Here is an 18,044-nt window from a genome sequence, read left to right as displayed (position 1 = left end):
AGTGCCTCTGTTTGTGCTTATGTGTTACATTGTCCTAGATAGGCTGCTTCTAGGTTTATGCAGCACTTCAATTTCCTATATAATATTATGTTCCATTTCTATCCTACACTTACACACACTGGGTAATATGGTCTGTAAATAATATTGTGATATTTTAATCCTGTATTGTGATACACAATATATATCTTGATATTTTGAAATTTCATCAAAAGCACCTCATACTGTAGATGTTATGACTGAGCAACAAAATTGAATATCACAATATTTTTGATTAAATTCCTCAATATTGGTATTATAGGGATGACTATTGGTACTCACAAAATGTTAACACAGTGAGATTTTTGATAAATAATCATCATTAATTTGGATATAACGACTAAGCCGTAAAGGCAAGTATTAGCACAAGTACAACAGTCTGGTAAGTTTAGACAATTAAATCACTTTACTGTAATGTAGCCTTTAAAACCAGGACAGACAACATGTACACCAAATCACAATATACAAATATCCAAAATTTAGGACGATGTATAGTCTCATGTCATGGTAATGTTATAATATTAATACATTTCCCAGTCCTACAATTAATTTAACTGGATACAAGTATTTGCATAAAGTATTTGTGTGTTTGTATTTGTGTGTGTGAGATGCTGAACTTGTAGGTTAGGTCCAAGCCATCACTTCATCTGAAGGCTAACAACATTCCTGGGGATCTGTCTGCTGATCAGAGAGACAACACACAGCTTTTCCTGTCTGGTCTTGCTGTCGACTGACTGTGTTGTACTGTATATTCTCTTTTCTCTCTCCAGACCAGACCTCACTGTCTCCGGAAAGCCTGTAGACCTGTGCCCGTCCTGTGAGATTCAAGTCCATCAGCCCTGCACCGCAGAGACGGACCACTACCACTCAAGGGGAGATGAAGCCGGATGGGGTTGTCACGGCAGCAATGGAGCCAATGGAAACACTGGAATCAAATCCAGTAAATGAGGCAGCACCAGCAGCGGGACAGGAGCCCAATCAGGCAGCCAGTCCAGCAGAGGAGGCGATGCCACAGCCTGCAGGAGAGACAGGCCAGGTGGAACCCCAGCCGGAGCAGGCCAAGGAAACCACAGATGCCAAGACCAGCAACAAGACGTCAGGAGACTCCAAAGCCAAGACGACCAACAAGGCCACGGCCAAGACAAAACCTGGCACCACCAACCTGACCAAGACCACAACTGGCCCACGGCCCAACAACGCATCCCAGAGCCGCCTTGCAAATGGCATGTCAAAGCCCCAGACCAACGGAGTGGCTAAGAAGGCCCCGTCTGCTGCAGTGAAAAAGAGCACCCCAACCACAGCTCCCGCCAAAAAACCAACAGGCCCGGCCAGCAAAGTGGGTGAGAAGAAAGCCACAGGGGCTGCCCCTGCCACCAATGGCGCAAAATCAATGACCGGAACAACAGCGGCCAAGAAGACACCATCCACAACTGCTAATGGTGTCAAAACCAGCACCACCACGGCTGCTGCTAAAAAGCCCCCAGGTTGGTGAAAATGTCAAACAAAAAGTAGAGATCAGTGAAAACACAAGTGTAGTTGAGAATGTAGGCAGTTTGGGAAAAGTAAGTGCAGCATGAAATGTTTTCACAGCTCCGACTCTAATGAGGAGTGTTCATTGTAATGTGATGACATGCGGATAGATGCACACAGGATGGATTCAGCACACATATTAGACATGCCAGAGTAGCTGCTGCTGATCTAGAAATGCATTTGCCCTAGATCCTTATCACATACATATGAGAGATATATCTGCCTGACCTATATCTGTGATATATGTCACTATATACTATTATACAAATCTATATGATACTGTTCTTATTATTCTTTGCATATTTCTTAATTTTTTTCTCTGTTCTGTCCTCCAGCTTCCAAACCTGCCTCTGCAACTCCCACCAAGCCGAGCTCCACTGCCTCACCCAAGCCCCCTGCTTCCAAGACAACCAGGTAGGTGTGACATGCAGAACTGAAGCCTCACTTCGGCAGAGTGCACACAAGTGCCTGAAAGCAATTTCTGTGCAACTGTGTGAAGCACAGACAGCTGTCTAGAATCGGTCCTCTTCTCAGACATCCTTCAGGCAAAAATATCCTTTTATTCGAAGCCTTTCCAATGGAGCAAATCAGCAAATTTGCTCCAGAACAGCAGCAAATTTCGAATAAATTGCCATATAGATAAGAACTGTGGGGAATGAGTTCTGCTTTATAAAGCTCCTCAGTGCCAAGTATGAAGCCGTTGGTTCAAAAGGCCTCACTTGGCTACAGGTTCAAAGAAGACACTGTTTAAGAAAAAAACACCCTGGAGGAATGAGGGACAATGATCCCCCACATAGAGGCTTGGAAAGGCTGGGTATAAGTAGGCCAACAATCAGCCAATGTCAGAACAAGCCTTGGAGGAATGCCTTGCAGGGTTTCAGCAGAGAGCATTATACAGCAGCATTATTAATAAAGCAAGTTTTGGGAAGGAGGGAGGTTTAGAGAGGGGAGGAGGGACAGTCAAGAGAATTAACTGAGAACAAGAGAATGCTCTTTAAGTTTATGTTGTGTGTGGTTCTATATACCAGCGTGTATTGCCAGTATGTGTTTGTGTGTTATCAGGTCAGCATGTGTTCCTCACCTGAGTCACAATGTGTGCGTGGTGTTGGTTCCTGAGGGGACTTGGCCACAGACCAGGACAGGAGGCTAAAGGAGGCCTTTGTGTGAGACAGTGATGATCATGATCAGATAAAGCCTTTGGTCTGACTGTTCTTTAAACAAGACCTTATCCTGCTGCTTCCTCTTCTTCTTTCTTTCTTTGTTACAGCAATAGCATCTTTCTTCCTTACTGTTATGCCGCCGTGGTCTATGGTATGATGTGTTATGTCATCGTGTCGGTATGTCTGTGTGTAGACACATTGTTCAGTCAGAAACACTTGCGTCAAACAGATTGGACAGTTTTCATCAAACTAGTTATATCAAATACAACAACCATGGACCATGCTTAAAGGGATAGTTTTATTCTTGTCTTGATGAAAGTAAGATGAGAAAGTTGATACCACTTTTTTCATTTTTTTACCTGAATGGTATTATTCTTCACATCTACTCTCGGCAAGAAAGTGAATACGCATTTTTCTCAGAATGTCAAGTTTCTCTTTTTAAGACAGACCTACTGTACAAACTAGTTCAATGAAATGGTTTCCAAAGGTTTCCATACAGTTTGTTCATTTCAGATTTGTTATTAAATGATTAACCAGGGATTAACCAAGAGGATTAACCTCTTTAGAGCATAGGAAACACCCAATGGTTCTACACTTGTATTTAGTAGGAAAGGCTCTGCTGTTGAGGATGCCCCCCAGATTTATACAAGTAAATGAAATTCAGTGAGGAACGTACTTAGACAACAACACAAAAGCCAAAAGAAAAAAGCCATCACAAGTATGATTCTAATTGACATGTTCCCCCTATTCTTCTCTGTGTAGTAATTGCCAATAGATTGACATGACATACACACTGAGCTGCCAGCCACTTTCCTCCACCTGACAGTGAGGTGTGTCATGTGATGATCTCTCAGGCCCCCCCCCCCCCCCCCCCGCTTCACACTCCAAATGCCATAGGCAGCAGTTGGATTGTGGAGATTACACTCAGATTATGGCTTTATACAGTGGTTGCTGTGCAAACATCTCATTAAAAAGCATTACACAAGGGTACATTGTTAATCACTGCAGTACAGAGTGCTCATTGTACGACATTTATTAACTGTCATGGTGAATTCATTCATAACTTCACCTAATTCTCTGTGGAACAGGAGTCCCCACCTCTTCTCTGAATATAAAATACCACACAGCAAAATTAGAAAACACTATCAGAGTTTAGCTCAACACTTAAACGGTGTCTGTAGCACTCCTCAACAATTACTAGTGTTAGCTTTTCTCAATATAATGCAGAACTCATCGATATCATTGTTAAATATACAGGTGTTGCCTCCACATTAACACTGTCATGTATAAATAAATGCAATTTACAATATAAAAAATCACATGTACTACAATAAACAGTAAACTCTGCTAAAAGTAGGAGAATTTGCTTCAGAACACATCAGACATACATTTAGGTTCTGTATTTATTGCATTTTCCCGTTTACTGATATGTTTGTCTCAAATGTATGTAAGAAATCCTGTCTGCTCAGTGTATCACTCTGTGGAACTTAATTATCTATGCAGTCCATCTTTCATCTTCACCCAGCATCCTCTGAGGACATTATAGAAGTTACAGGAAATGCATTTCCTTTGTAGTTTTGAATGAACCGTGTGACTTAAGAAATCTATCACACCCCCTTTCTACCTTTCTACTTCTAGATATATTTCAGACTGCCTGGCATAGAGAAGAAGTGAGACCTTGAACTGTATGAGTCCAAGTTGGGCACAAGACGGGCGAGTCCTATCGATCGCCCCTTCATCAGTGAAGTCAATCCCCAGCTTGTGCTCCAACGCACCCCCTGTTTTTACTCACTGATCATCCATCACTAGCTGTGACTAGACTAAAAGACTATAATGAGCCTGAAAGGTAACAAGGGCAAATTTGTCAAGAGACTGAGCTGAAAACAAGCTGAGGCTTATACTGTAATCAGGTTAGGATTGGATTGCACTTTAGATGCTGCATTGTGTGTTGTTGGTGTGGGTCCGTAAAATGTTAAACAGTGGATGTGTAGCCCAAAGAAGGATATAGCTGCAGTAGACCTACGTATGAATCCCCACAAAGAAAGGTATAACCGGTACTGACAATAGGCTCCTCTGACAGCTCCATGCACCCTTGTAGGCATACTTCGTAAGTGTGTGCGTGCACGTCAGCATTTGTATTTGTGATGTACTTTGACAGGGCCATAAATTTCAGCTTTAATTAGATTTTGCCCTTTTGCTACCTCCCTCAATCCTTAATTCAGGCCTGCTATCAGTAGAGTGGCAGAGAGCCCGAAGGATACATTTACTGCCACATCAGACACACCCTGCTTCCCCAGTTGCTGTCGCACACACATGCACACACAACCGCAGTGGTTCTTTCAATTCACTCCAAGGCTCAATTGATTTAATTCCATCAGCCACAGGTTCCAGTTATCAGACAAATAAAGCGCAGAGCAAATGCAGGTTCACTAAGTGACATCAATCTAATTTAAGGCCACTCACAAGCTTGAGGTTTTAGCTAAATTAAATTAGGTTTTTTTAGTTGTTGCTGTCCATAACTCTGAATTATAGCTTATTCTTGTTGTGTTTTTTTAAAGCAGACTTTGACTGTTTGAGAGCCTGTGCATATTAAAAACTTTTTTTCTTTTTTTTTAAAGGGCCATTGTTAAGGATTAAGTGCATCTAATAGTGTGGTTGCAGATTGCAACCAACTGAACTGCCCTCGTCTCACCCACCTCTGATGTAGCATTGATGTTTCCCCGGAAGTTAGAGCAACAGGCAGCCAGATAAAATTCACGGTTACCTTGAGTAAAATTACGTATTTTTCTGGGTTTGAACTGTGTAGGAAAATATTACTGTACACAACTCAAGGTCCAGCCGTTTCTATTGATTTAAATATGGACATGTGGACATATTATATCTCGAAATCCTCCTAAATTCAACACACTGAACAAGAAGGAAAGAGAAAGCTTTTCCATATAGATGACTTGCAGCATATCACCACCTAAGAAATGAGCTCCCTTCCACAGGCCACTTCACCTGTCCACAGAAACAGCAACAGGTCAGTGAGGGTGTTGAAGCTGAGTCAAAGATAATATACTGTTGATGCACCATAGGTTATGACTGTGTAGTGAACTGTGTATAACGACTACAGTGAAGATGTTGGTGTGTAGAAAGTAAGTGTATGTGTGTGTGTGGGAGCACCTGCTGTTTGAAGCTGATTGCCCACAGCACATAGCTTGTGACGGGAAACATTTTAGCCTGATTAGTGTGCAAACGGAAAAAGTAGAAATAATCATGGGTTGTTTGATCATCAAGTCCATGTGTGCTTCTGGGATTTAAGCTAACAGTTTGCATCAGCTTGTGTGCATGAATATTTACCGATTTTGGGGCTCTTTTGAGCCGGTGCAAAGACGATTTGTGTCCAGTTAAGCATTGATAATTAGGGACTGGTATGCAGCACGGAAACTGCCCAACAGGACAGTATAGCAGGCTGTGCATTTGCTCTATAGATGCATCAGTGTGTATGTGCTTTTCATGGACGCTCACATAGTAGGAGCAGCATGCAATTAGAATGCAGAGCATGTGTTCATTGGCTGGTATATTACTCAGTATGATGTGGAGGTAAAGGGGGAAGGGAGGCATATACGCGTTGGCTCACCGAACACGTGGTTCGTGCGCACGTGCCGCTGAGCCGCCTCCTCCCGCCTGCCCTGCTGTCGGTGGATGCAGCAGAGTGAAGTAAAACAAAAATGGTGGCAGTGGAGTATGGAGGCTACATGGCTGAATAAGTCATGTGTCCCTGCTGAGCTCCCATCACTGCTGCCAGAGATACAGGCAGAGCGTGAGGGCTGTGCATGCAGAGAGCGCGAGGTGTGTGCATGAATGTGTGTTTTTGTGTGTGTGAAAGAGAGAGAGAGGGAGGCAGAGGTGGAAAGAAAGAAGCAGAGAACCAGAGGGTATCTCTGTGTGAAACAGGGAGATATTGCCCTTCAGTAGATTGGAGGACAAAGCAAGGGTATTCAGTCCTTTCTGTACAGACTTAGAGGAGGAAATGAGATGAGCTGCTGGGCGATCAGGTGCTTTTCCATTTTTTCCTGCCCTCCATTTTGCCACCCATGTTCCCACATTAGTCATGCTGTTTTCCTCATTGACGGTCCCTCAGGGATGATAAATTTTTATTACAGCGGATTGAATGCAACCCTCCTCATGATCTAACAAATTAGTGCTGATGTAATGGTCCAGCACTGGTGTGTGTGTTGAGCAGCAGCCAGGCTCCCTGCCCCAGACGCTGTTATCCAGTCCAGCGAGAATCAGACGACATGTTGCGCAGGCTGTAAATCTCCCGTCCTGCCAGGGGTGTGGCCGAATACTGTGTGATGCGGTCTTCCGCTGCCACGATTTTTATAGAGGTTCGGCCGCAGAGCCAATTACTAAATGGATTTAGTGGGAATGAGTCGGAGTGAGGGAAGGAAAGAGGGACAGAAGGAGGCGTGTGTGTTTGAGTATGAGACAAAGGTTTGAGTGTGCAAGGGTGTGTTTGTGGGTGTGTTCACATGTAATAGATGTTGCTTTGTGGAAAGCTCTCTATACCAGACTTACATATTAGCTCTTCTATTTTCACATCAAACAAATATTCTCCTGATATTGAGTTTCTTAATATATGTGTATATGTTATTATATGTATGTTAGAAAAGTTACTTTATGTACATATCAACCTATGTAATTAATTTAGATGTAATTAAATATTTTAGATATTGGCTAAACCTGAGCTGACCCCATTGTTGTGTCTTATACTACTTTATAAAATCACCGCTCTGTTTCATTCTACCAAACAGAAACACTGAACGCTTTAAAGTTTTGAGTACTGTAAAACATTTTTTATTAAAACTGGATACTGATATTTTTACTGTAATTATAGTTTTATGAGTTTTCCATTGGTAATGGAGTGAAAGAAATGATTGGTAGACAGATGTAAAATTTGAAGCCACAGCATCTCACATAGTATATAATACACTGAATTCCTAATTAGCTGTACAGTACAGTACACAAGCTGTTCATCAGGTAAGTGGAATTTGATTTATTTTTGCAGTGGCCTGCTGGCCTGGGTCCAGTTTTAATCTGCCCACTTACCGAGTTAACAAGTTGGCAGTTCTGTCTGAAATCAGACAAGGGATCTGCGCTTCCTGCACTGTGGCTACCAGTGAGTTTCATGTGGCTCCTAGTGTCCTATAAAGATACAGGAGAAAGTGACCACATTTAGAGAGGAGAGCTCTGATCAGGTTTATTCAACTGCAAAATTTCCCAAAATGCCTTTAGTGTCGTGGCTGTATCCTTTCTGAGTTGAGCTGAGACCACTTTAACCAGGATGAAGATCCTGCCTCCATATTTGTGGTGCTTAATTAACTCAGCATCATCTTTAATGCGCTGCTTGTCTTCAGAGGAGGGAGGTCCTCCCACCACAGTTTGTCGCCTTTGCTGCAGGGAAGACTGCCTGCATGTTTGTTCAGCTCTTGCTTACTCATATGGCCCTTTTATCATGGTGCATCTCATTATTTAAATCACAGCCTGACTCTTGTCGTATCATAACAAAGCAGCACCAGCAGGCAACCATGTATTTACACACACTCCTGTCTCAGCTCCACTGATCGAGGAAGTTTGCAGTAAAGCTAAAATGTTATTAATGATCCTCAGGCAAATTTTAGTATTTAGCCGTGCGCATCAGTGCGCCTGTCGCAAACAAGCGTCAGAGTCATCTGATTTTTCAGCTCCAGTTCATTTCTTGGCTTTCTGTTATACATTTGCTTTAACCCCAATTTATAGTGTTGTTTCTCTCAGCCTGGCCTGTGGTCACAAATAAACAATGAACACAGCTTTTTGCATACAAGCTTCCCATTGTGTTAAATGTAGAGTCAAAGTAACATTATTTAAAGCGTGCCATTACTCTTCACTCTTCCCTTTCATTCAGCTGACAGTAAGCTTATTTACAGAACAATTGGAAGCTTGAAATAATTCAATAATTCACCAACTGTTTTCAGGCATTGTCATCGTGTCCAAGTGTGTCCAACACTGGACCTTATTTTACTGTGGCCCGGTGTCTTTAATACTGTAATAGGTTTTATTTGCCTTCTTTGATAAGTAAGAAGACATTGATAGAAGATAATTTGTAATCGGATGAAAATTATCTGCCCACCCCCCTTTCCCATCTCCCTCTTGCTTGCCTTTATCTATCTCTTTCTTCTATCTTACTTTTTTAGTGGCCTGGTTAATTTCCAGAGCTCTACAAAGTAGTCCTGCCATTTGGATTATCCATATTCCCTTTATCAGACAGATTATTGTGAATGCCCTCTCTGAATATCCCCTCAGCATACTTGATCTCTAAAGCCACGTTCTGTATCTTTTAAGTCCCCCATTCTCCTTTCCCTGTAATTCTTTTCTTATCTTTTACTCTCTAATTCAGGCCCAACAGACTTTTTCAAGTGCTTATTCTCGTTTCATCTTTTAACGTCCTGTTCATTGGCTACTCTCGACAATCTCAGGCTTAAAATCTTAACATCTAACTCACAGTTTCTCATTTTTAGGCTTAGAGCTTGGCAGTAAAAGCAAATTCTAGATTAAATTTTTTTGTGAAAAAGGTTTTTTCTGCAGCAGTTTGTCCAAAGATCAATCTTAACGTTGGTTAAAAATTATCTTGAGAAGGTCTGAAAAAGTATTACATTTAAGTATCTGATACATGTAGACAGTCCCCACTGTGCCAGCTGATGATCATTCTCATTGCTCTATCTTTGTCTTTTATACCATCTCTTTTACAAAATTATAAGACGGCTTATTTCTTGCCACAAGGACACTAACACTAGCAAATTTCCTCATCAGCATTGTTAAGCCTTTCTGATATTCCAGTAAATTCTGTGTTGGCAGTAAATCAATGCATCACCGATGAGTCTACTAGTGTATTGCCTAGCCAGAAGGGTTTTATATCAGTCAAACTGCACTGACATGATCCAGCAACATCAGTATCAGTAACACACCTTTCACTAGCCCAAAGCCAGTTCTAAATGAAGTGGATCTGTTTGAACTTCTAACATGACCACACCTCTGTTGTGTTGCCGCCTGCCTTTAATCTCATTTCATGTTACCAAACCGTATTCCATTACATTTGCCAGGTTGTGGATAGCACACACACAATGAGTGTGCTTTTAACATAGCCCATGGTTTCAGCTGAGGGATTTGAAAGAAGTTATTTTTGTTCTCCTTTCAGTATTAAAGATTAACGTGGTCCCAGCCATCTTCACTCTTGCTTCCTCCCTGTTCTCTTTCTGCCAGTACTAGCTCAATTCTTTATTTAGAAACAGGCAGTTAGTGTAGCGTGGACCCTGGAGATTGCACACCACAGCCTTGTCAGGACTGCTAGATGTAGGTTACTTCGCTCAGAAGTGACATAGAAGCCAGATACTGGGCCAGGCAGGCCGCCAGAGCAGGCAGGCTGATGCATACAGCCCCAAGTGTCATTCCCCTGTGAGGAGTGGGTATAGACAAGGGATGAGGGATGTGGTCAACTGGGGTTACGATGTCTCTCTGGGGTCTGTCGTGACTCACGTCCCAAACTGCCCCACTTCTTAGCCCCTCAGGGGAGTTTGTCATGGGGTTGTGGAAGAGTGAGCTGGGCCTGGGCCTGTTGTTCCTAATGTTCCAGATGCTAATATAAACAGACAGAGGTGAATTATTATTTGGTAATGGCAAATTCTTCAAGTGATGCTATTTCCTAAACATCCATTACAGACAATCAGACTTTATTTGTATATCTTCGTTCATACAGGTTAGTGCCATTCAGTAGAGTTTACAGAAGATTGAAGTACAAATAAAGACAAAGAGGGAATATCATTTTAAATGATACAATAGAAAATATTATTAAAAAAAATAAATAATGGCTGTGACAAGTTCTAATCAAAAGCCAGTTTTAAGTTAACATGAAGATATCAACACTGAGCTGCTCTCAGATCCTCACGCAGACTGTTCCAACAGCTTGGAGCATTAAACTAAAAGCTGCCTCACTAAAAGTTTTTGTCCTGCACTTTGGAACGACTGCAAGATTCGTCCCACTGGACCTGAGGGGCCATCCTGGTTCGTACATTGCAAACATGTCAGACAAATAAGGCAGTTGCAACACTATTAAGTGCTTTAAAACAAGAAGAGTTTTAAAGCAAGACAAAAACTGACAGGCCACCAATGTGAGGACTTAGACTTCAAAACAGGTGTAATGTGTTATCTCCTGTTTACAAGTACTTATTGGATTTGTGCTGATGCCACATCTGAAAGTGTAATTAGGTCAAGGCCTTGGCTGCTTGTCTACACATTAAGAACAGTCTATCCTGTCCTTATGCCTAGATACCATTGTATTGTTTTTAGTGTTGCAATCTGTACAAGCAATCTTGTTCGTGTTGTTTCTTAGGGTATCCTCTGGCAGTAGACATGACTAATGATTGGGTCTTGCTCCTTGTCACAACCATTCTGAAGCACTTAAAGCATAGAGCTGGGGGTGTGGCTGATGACTGCTTTTAGCTATGAATGGCTTGACAACGCAAACACTTGAGTCACCTTCAATTAATCTTCATCCCTTGTGGTTTTTAAATAGGAAAATCATCATCTTACTGAGCTCACTGGAGTATGGCTGTTACATGTGGATGTTAAATGATCCAACAAGTCAGCCTAGAGTAGACGAGAGATGTTCATGATTTGAAAAGAAGAAATGCATACTTAGCTGACATTATTTCTCTAGTACTCAGCATTCTTCAACCTTCGTCTTTGCGTTGCTTTTTCAGGCCCTCAACTGGCACGACAGCATCATCTCGTCCTGCCACAGGCTCGACCCGGCCACCCACTGCCAGCACAACCAAGAGCTCCCCAGCTGCAGCCAAACCTGCCACCCCTAAAACCTCCACCACTGCCAAGCCTGCTGCCTCCAAACCAACCTCCACTACCCCCTCTGGTGGCAAACCTCCAGCATCACAAACATCCAGAAACGCAACCCCTGTGAAAAAAGGTACAAAAAAAAAAAAAAAAACACACACACACACACACACACACACATACACACACACACACACACCAGTATTGTAATGAGCAAGGATGAACAAGCAGGTATTAATCAAATTAAGTTTGGTTGACCTGCAACCATCTATTGATTTTTCTAGTTTTACATTCAGTGTCATACAACCACTGCAAGCCTCAATTTTGAGTTTTAGGGATTTTCTGTGTATTATAATATTCTGCAGTTTAGTTTAATTAAATCATTATTCAACGATTCCTTGTGCTGTGTTTGTCCACCAGATGCTACTAAACCAGCCACCCCAGCATCCAGAAAGCCTGCAGAGTCCCCCCTTACTCGTTCATCTGCTACAACCAAGTCAGCAAAACCTGAGACCCCCAAATCAGCCTCAAAATCAGACGTCACTGCCAAAAAGCCTCCTGCTGGTAAGGCTGCAGATACAAAGACACCCAACCGCTCCAAAACACAAGACAGTAAGACACCTTCTAAGACCCCTGTGTCCAAATCGGCTGCAGCCAAGCCTGCCAGCCCCAAGAAACCTGTGGGCTCCAGCACCCCGACGCCTGTGAAACGTGGCCCCAAACCTACAACTGCTGCAGAGCCTGAAAAGGAAATATCTGCTGCTGTAGCTGCTGCTGCAGCGATCGCAACTGCAGCAGCTGCCATAGTCGGGGCAGAGGAACAAGAACCACCTGTTGTAGTTGTTGAACCATCTGCTGGGCCAGAACCAGTCTCTGCACCAGTGTTGGAAGCAACACCAGAGCCTGTAAGAGAACTAACACCAGAACCTATACAAGAACCAACTCCAGAGCCGATACGGGAGCCAACACCAGAACCTGTGCGAGAACCTACACCAGAACCTGTGCGAGAACCTACACCAGAACCTGTGCGAGAACCTACACCAGAACCTATACGAGAGCCAACACCAGAACCTATAAGAGAACCAACACCAGAGCCAATACGGGAACTAACACCAGAACCTGTACGAGAAGCGTCTCCTGAACCACTGTCTCTGCTATCAGCGGAGCCAGAGCTCAAAGCCGAACCCATCGATGAAGCAGCCTACAATGTTCAGCCATCGGCCCAACTGGACCTTTTCAGATTCGAGGAGTCTGCAAATGACTCAGTTCCTTCTCTGGGAACTACCGTCATGTCTCCTCCTTCTTCCCCACCAGGCACTGTTTCTCCTGTCAGAGAGCCACAGAACGCCTCCTCTCTGCTGGACATGCATTTTCAGTCTGATATGATGAACTTCCAGACAGAAGAGGAAAAGGAGAATAAAGAACAGTTTGAGGCACGAAAGACTATGGAGGATGAAGAAGATGAAGAGGAGGAGGAGGAAGAAGAAGAGAAGGAGAACCTGTTTATGCCTACCTCCACAGCTCCATCTGCAGATGCCTTCAATGTGATGGCACAACCCCATTTGTTGGGTACCTCACCCATGGATGACTTCACCTCCAGGCACCTGATCTCCCCTCATGAAAAGGAGGAGGCAGTGGAAAAGGCTGATGAGGAGATAAATGAGGACGATGATGAGGATGAGGATGAAGATGAGGAACAGAGGAGACTAGGCCATCAGCCTTCATCTTTGATCACTGACATGAGCACGTCTCAGCCCTCTGAAGAGTTCCAGGTCCGGTCCTCAGCTTTCGGTGGCTCTGCAGGTTGGCACGGTGACGACCTGCTGTCTGGGATGGACTCCGAGGATGTGAGCAGCTGCACCAGCAGTCGGCAGCAGGGAGTGTCTGACCTCAGCAGCACCCAGCATACTGCCATATTGGAAGGCACCCAGAGCTCAGACGCCCTGGTCGATTCAAGCCTCCGTGGATCTGAGGGCGATGGTAATCTAATGGGATCTCCCAACGTGGAAACCCTGGCCAACGAAGAGGAAGACGATGAAGAGGACGAGAGGGTTGATGATATGGACTTGAGTTCAGAGAGGGTAGAGGAGCATCACAAAGCGTTCCAGCAGCAGGAACATGACGAGGATGAGGATGAAGATGTGGAGATGCACAGTGAAGGAGTGACAGAGAGCTGTGAGAATGCAGATGAAGACGACTTCAATGAGGAGGAGCGTTTGGACAACCTCAATCGCTCTGGTCCTCCGCCTTGCGCCCCCCCCACCTCCTCCTGGGGCCAGACCAACCCCTTCTCTGATCCCTGGGCTCAACCAGCCTCTCTGCTCTCTGTCTCCTCCCCTAGCCCCATTTCTGACCATGGTGCAGTTGAGTCTGAAACACCCACCCTGTCTCCTGCCCAGGCACGTTTGGAGAGCAGCGCCCCTTCCTTTGCTCCTCAGTCAGATGATGAGTTCGGCCAGCATGAGGAGATGAAGAGCTCGGCCCCTGAGGAGGCTCATGACTTACTTGGTGCCCCAGCTGGAGGCATGTCCCAGCCAAGCGCTCTGGCCGCCCACAGTGGTAGTGAGACAAGCACACCAGAGGACCTCCGCGACTATGACAGCAGCTCTGGGGTGGAGTCCCGTTCTGACAAACAGCAGACACCAGTACCTGCTTCAGTCCAGCCTGACATGGAGCAGGACCTGGGTATTCACTTGGAGAAAGGCGATGGAGAAGAGGAGGAGGCTGAGACACTTCCTGCCGATGAGGTCTTAGGAACGGGACCCCCAACTGCTCCAGCGTCTGCCCCGTCTTCCCCCTCCACCTCAGGAGACGAGGCCAGCGACACAGAGGGTGAGATGCAAATAAACGACCCCGATGCACCGGTGATGATGGATGAGAGCGCTGGATTTGAAAGCCCTACTCCCACCTGTAGTCTGCCTGCTCTTGAGGAGGATGAAGAGGCGGCGGACACGGCAGCTGGAGAGGGCGAAGAGGACGGAGGTGGGACCACCCCTCAGTCAGCCAACTCTGTGGCATCTTACGGCTTTGACTGCACCACATCCAACTCCAACGCCCACTCCATGGCCGAGAGCTGTGGAAAGAGCCCAGGGATTTTCTCTCTGGAGAATGAGGAACAGCTGCCAGAGGAGGCAAAGGACCCCTCCCTCATCAAGGAGCTGACCCTGCCATCAGCTGCTGCTGCTGCCCATGCAGAGGACCTGCTGGGCAGACACGTGGACCTGATGCCTTTGGGCCATCCGGGAGAGAACCAGCCCAGTCTAGGGGAGCACCACTACATGCTGGGGGGAAAGATCGCAGCAGATCACCTGGAGGAGGTCGATCCGTTGGAGTCCAGTCGCCACCTCGGGGCCCAGGAATCTGAAGACACCGGTGAAAGCCAGCCACCCTACTACTCTACCATATGTGATAAGACTGATAGTTTTCTGGCAGGTAATGTATAAGTCCCTCCTATTACCCCTGGAATGCACCTTTTCCCCGCAACCCTCCCCCTTTACCTGTTGTTCGTTTTCTCTCCAGTTGGGTTAGATGGCTTAGAAGAACAAAAAAGGAGAGCAAGATTGTAGGAAAAGAATTTTAAAAAAGTGAACAGAGGAGATGGAAAAAAAAAATGACTGTAGCAATTTTTAAATGAAGCCTCCCTCTTTCATACTGTTATGGTCATGGTTATGAGTGTATGGCTTAAACTCCTTTATGTACAATAGCTACTACCATTTTCTAGTAGAATGTTCTTTTTAAGTAACACTGCATATTCTGTAGCCCCTGATGGGGTATTGACTGATTGGTCCAATGTGACTGAGCTTTGAAACCGAAAAAAGAAAGAAAAAAAAAACAGATGAAATGACATGGACTCATTGTGTATTTATCCTACTGTTTTTACCGAACAAATGTCAATGATATTTTTTTTTGTTTTGTATTTGCTTATTTGTTGTTTTTTTGTTTGTTTTTTCTGTTAAAACCTGGTCCTCCCTACCCTGTGTACACACGCTTCATGTTCAACAGCACCATAGCGATAGTCAAATGCTCCTTTTCAAAGTTTGTGTTCTTGTTTCAAGACTTTTAGCTATCAAAATAAAGGCTAGATATTAACACGGCGGTTTGCCCTTACAGATTTGTTGAGGTAGGTATGGGAGTTATTAGATTGCATTTGGTGAAGTTTTTAATGTGTGCTTCAAGAGGTTCTACGCTCTTTGCATAGGTTGTTAAGGTATATAACGTGCAGTCACGTACAGTATGTGTTTCAGGCATTGGTTTTAAGTGGCTAAGCTTCAAGCCTCAGTTAGCTGTTCATTTGTGTTCCAGAAGAGACTAACGACTAGCCTTTTATTTGTGATGAGACACTGCATTGTCCTACATCGCTCTCACAGTTGAGCTTTACACTCGCTGAAACGTTTTCATAGTGGGCGTTTGGTTTACTATTTCAACAGTATATTGCATGTTTAACTAACAAAGACTGTGTACTACATTGAATTTGAAACAATTCTACACTAGACATGTTCATAAATGAATGGTTCACACTAGGTTATCTCTCAAAATTCCATTAAAACATCATTGCAAGGCATTTTGTTCCTGTTTCTTATTTTCCCTACGGATCCAGCATGCATCAACTTACTGTCCCTGTGTTCAAGTCGTTGTGTATCTGTGTGTTTACACAACTGGTTTCCCATGGCGTCTCCTACTCTTCACCATGGGATTAACCGGTAAACAGGAAGTGATGCAACATTGTACAATGGTGTTGTGTCTAAAATGGAATTTTGGTCGAACCAAAGAAGTAATCCAAATGGTGTCCCAGTGCCCTGTTCTCCAGCATGTTCATGCCATTTCCGGATTTACACTAGCTGACCAACATCACATTCAGACCACACTTAAAGGTACCCTGTGGAGGTTTCTTGAATGCATTGTCTGTATACTTGAGGTCCAACAAATGTGTTGAATGTATTTGGCTTCTCTTCACATCTGCAGAGCCAAATATTTTAAATCCCACATTGTTTACATGGCACCGGTCAAATAGGATTTTTTGCATAAGAAGGTTTCTAACCTGGAATGACCTGGGAGTGGCGACCATGTTAAGAGCTGTTCAAATTCTCTAAATGCTAAGGAAAGATGCTTCAGTGTTTCCATTCCTATCTCTGTAAGCCCACGGTACACTGGACCTTCCTTTAGTCCACTGTTCTCTTTATGTTCTTGTGAATTCTCCTTCACATTTTTCCTTCACCTCATGACATTTTACATCAAGGTCAAGGAACAGTGTCGAGGATTTTTTTTTGACTATTTGACCGAAGCCCATGTTTGCTAGCTTGCAATCAGCCAACGTAGCACTACTACTGGTCAAAAGCTTCACAGGGTACCCAACAGTAATTAGTCAAGGAATACACCTAATACCTATCAAGGTTTTTATACTGTACACTCAAACAGGGTGAGACCTCATATCTGCCTGCATCCCATCTGCTCCACTCACACAATCAGCACATAGACAACAAACAAAAACATGTATATAGGAACAGCCCCTCTTTGTAAAAGCCACTTGAATGCATCTGAATGTTGAAGCTCAAGAAGACCAAACACTTTACTCCTTTATATGCCTTTTTCCTCTGACCTGCCTGCACCCAAACCCTGACATGGACAAAAAAAAACACCTCAAATCCCTTTATCATAGTTTTACAAACCACTTTGATAGTTTTCCAAATTGTTAATATATTCATTGGAAAATACAAGTCCTGTTTCTGCGTTGTGTTTCGGATCGCCACTGCTTTTTTTTTTTTGAAATATAAAGTTAGCATTATAAAATCATGACTTGGTGATTACGCATGACACGGGACTAGCACATTTATTATATTTTGGACATTTTACACCATACAATACTTTAGTATTGTCAATTTTTGTCATGTATTTGTTGGTTTAGTCTTCCATGTTTTCATGTGTCTCTTCAAGTACCTGTTGTCTGTACTGTACTATGTATATGACTGCTGTCTTGCATGGTAACCCACGTATTTAAAGTGCATAAAGCAGCAGATATGAATGTAGTACCTAGTACTGTAGTTTACATTATTAAAGCAATCAAGAGGAAAAATATGGTTATATATTAAAGAAAATGCAACTTCTGAGAGAAAACATCATGCAGTAACTACCTTACCTTATCGTGGATGTCACTTTATTTTGAAGCCCCTTTCTTTTTTCGTTACACCTCTTGTCAAATCTCCTGAACCCTCTTCGTCCTGGTCCCTGTTGTTGTACCACCCGTTCTGTTTGATGCATGCATCTCTAATGGATGCACCAAGTGATCTTGACTGTCTCACAGGAGACTTGAAGAAACATGAAGCGGATGAAGATTACAAGCTGCGAACACACTCCCAGGAAAACAACTGGAACCAAAACCACACCACTGCTATTCCAATAGCCAATGGCCACTACTTGGCGCTGGTCCCAGGCAACAGGAGGCCCATTGATCCA

General features: G+C 43.7%; 1 protein-coding gene across 1 annotated transcript in view; it reads left to right on the top strand.

Moving 5' to 3' along the window:
- The window catches only part of prr36b (proline rich 36b), a 31,533-nt gene extending 15,378 nt beyond the window's left edge, over positions 1–16,155 (top strand). The window contains exons 2-5 of the mRNA XM_073493640.1: positions 807–1,520; positions 1,902–1,980; positions 11,507–11,727; positions 12,015–16,155. Of these exons, the coding sequence (XP_073349741.1) occupies positions 914–1,520; positions 1,902–1,980; positions 11,507–11,727; positions 12,015–15,037 (3,930 nt within the window). The 5' untranslated portion in view covers positions 807–913 and the 3' untranslated portion in view covers positions 15,038–16,155. The remainder of the gene's footprint in view (positions 1–806; positions 1,521–1,901; positions 1,981–11,506; positions 11,728–12,014) is intronic.
- Positions 16,156–18,044: the final 1,889 nt, after the last annotated feature.

Source organism: Pagrus major, chromosome 23 (genome assembly GCF_040436345.1).
Source record: "Pagrus major chromosome 23, Pma_NU_1.0".
In the NCBI taxonomy this organism is placed as follows: Eukaryota; Metazoa; Chordata; class Actinopteri; order Spariformes; family Sparidae; genus Pagrus; species Pagrus major.
This window is presented reverse-complemented; position numbering and strand designations above follow the sequence as displayed.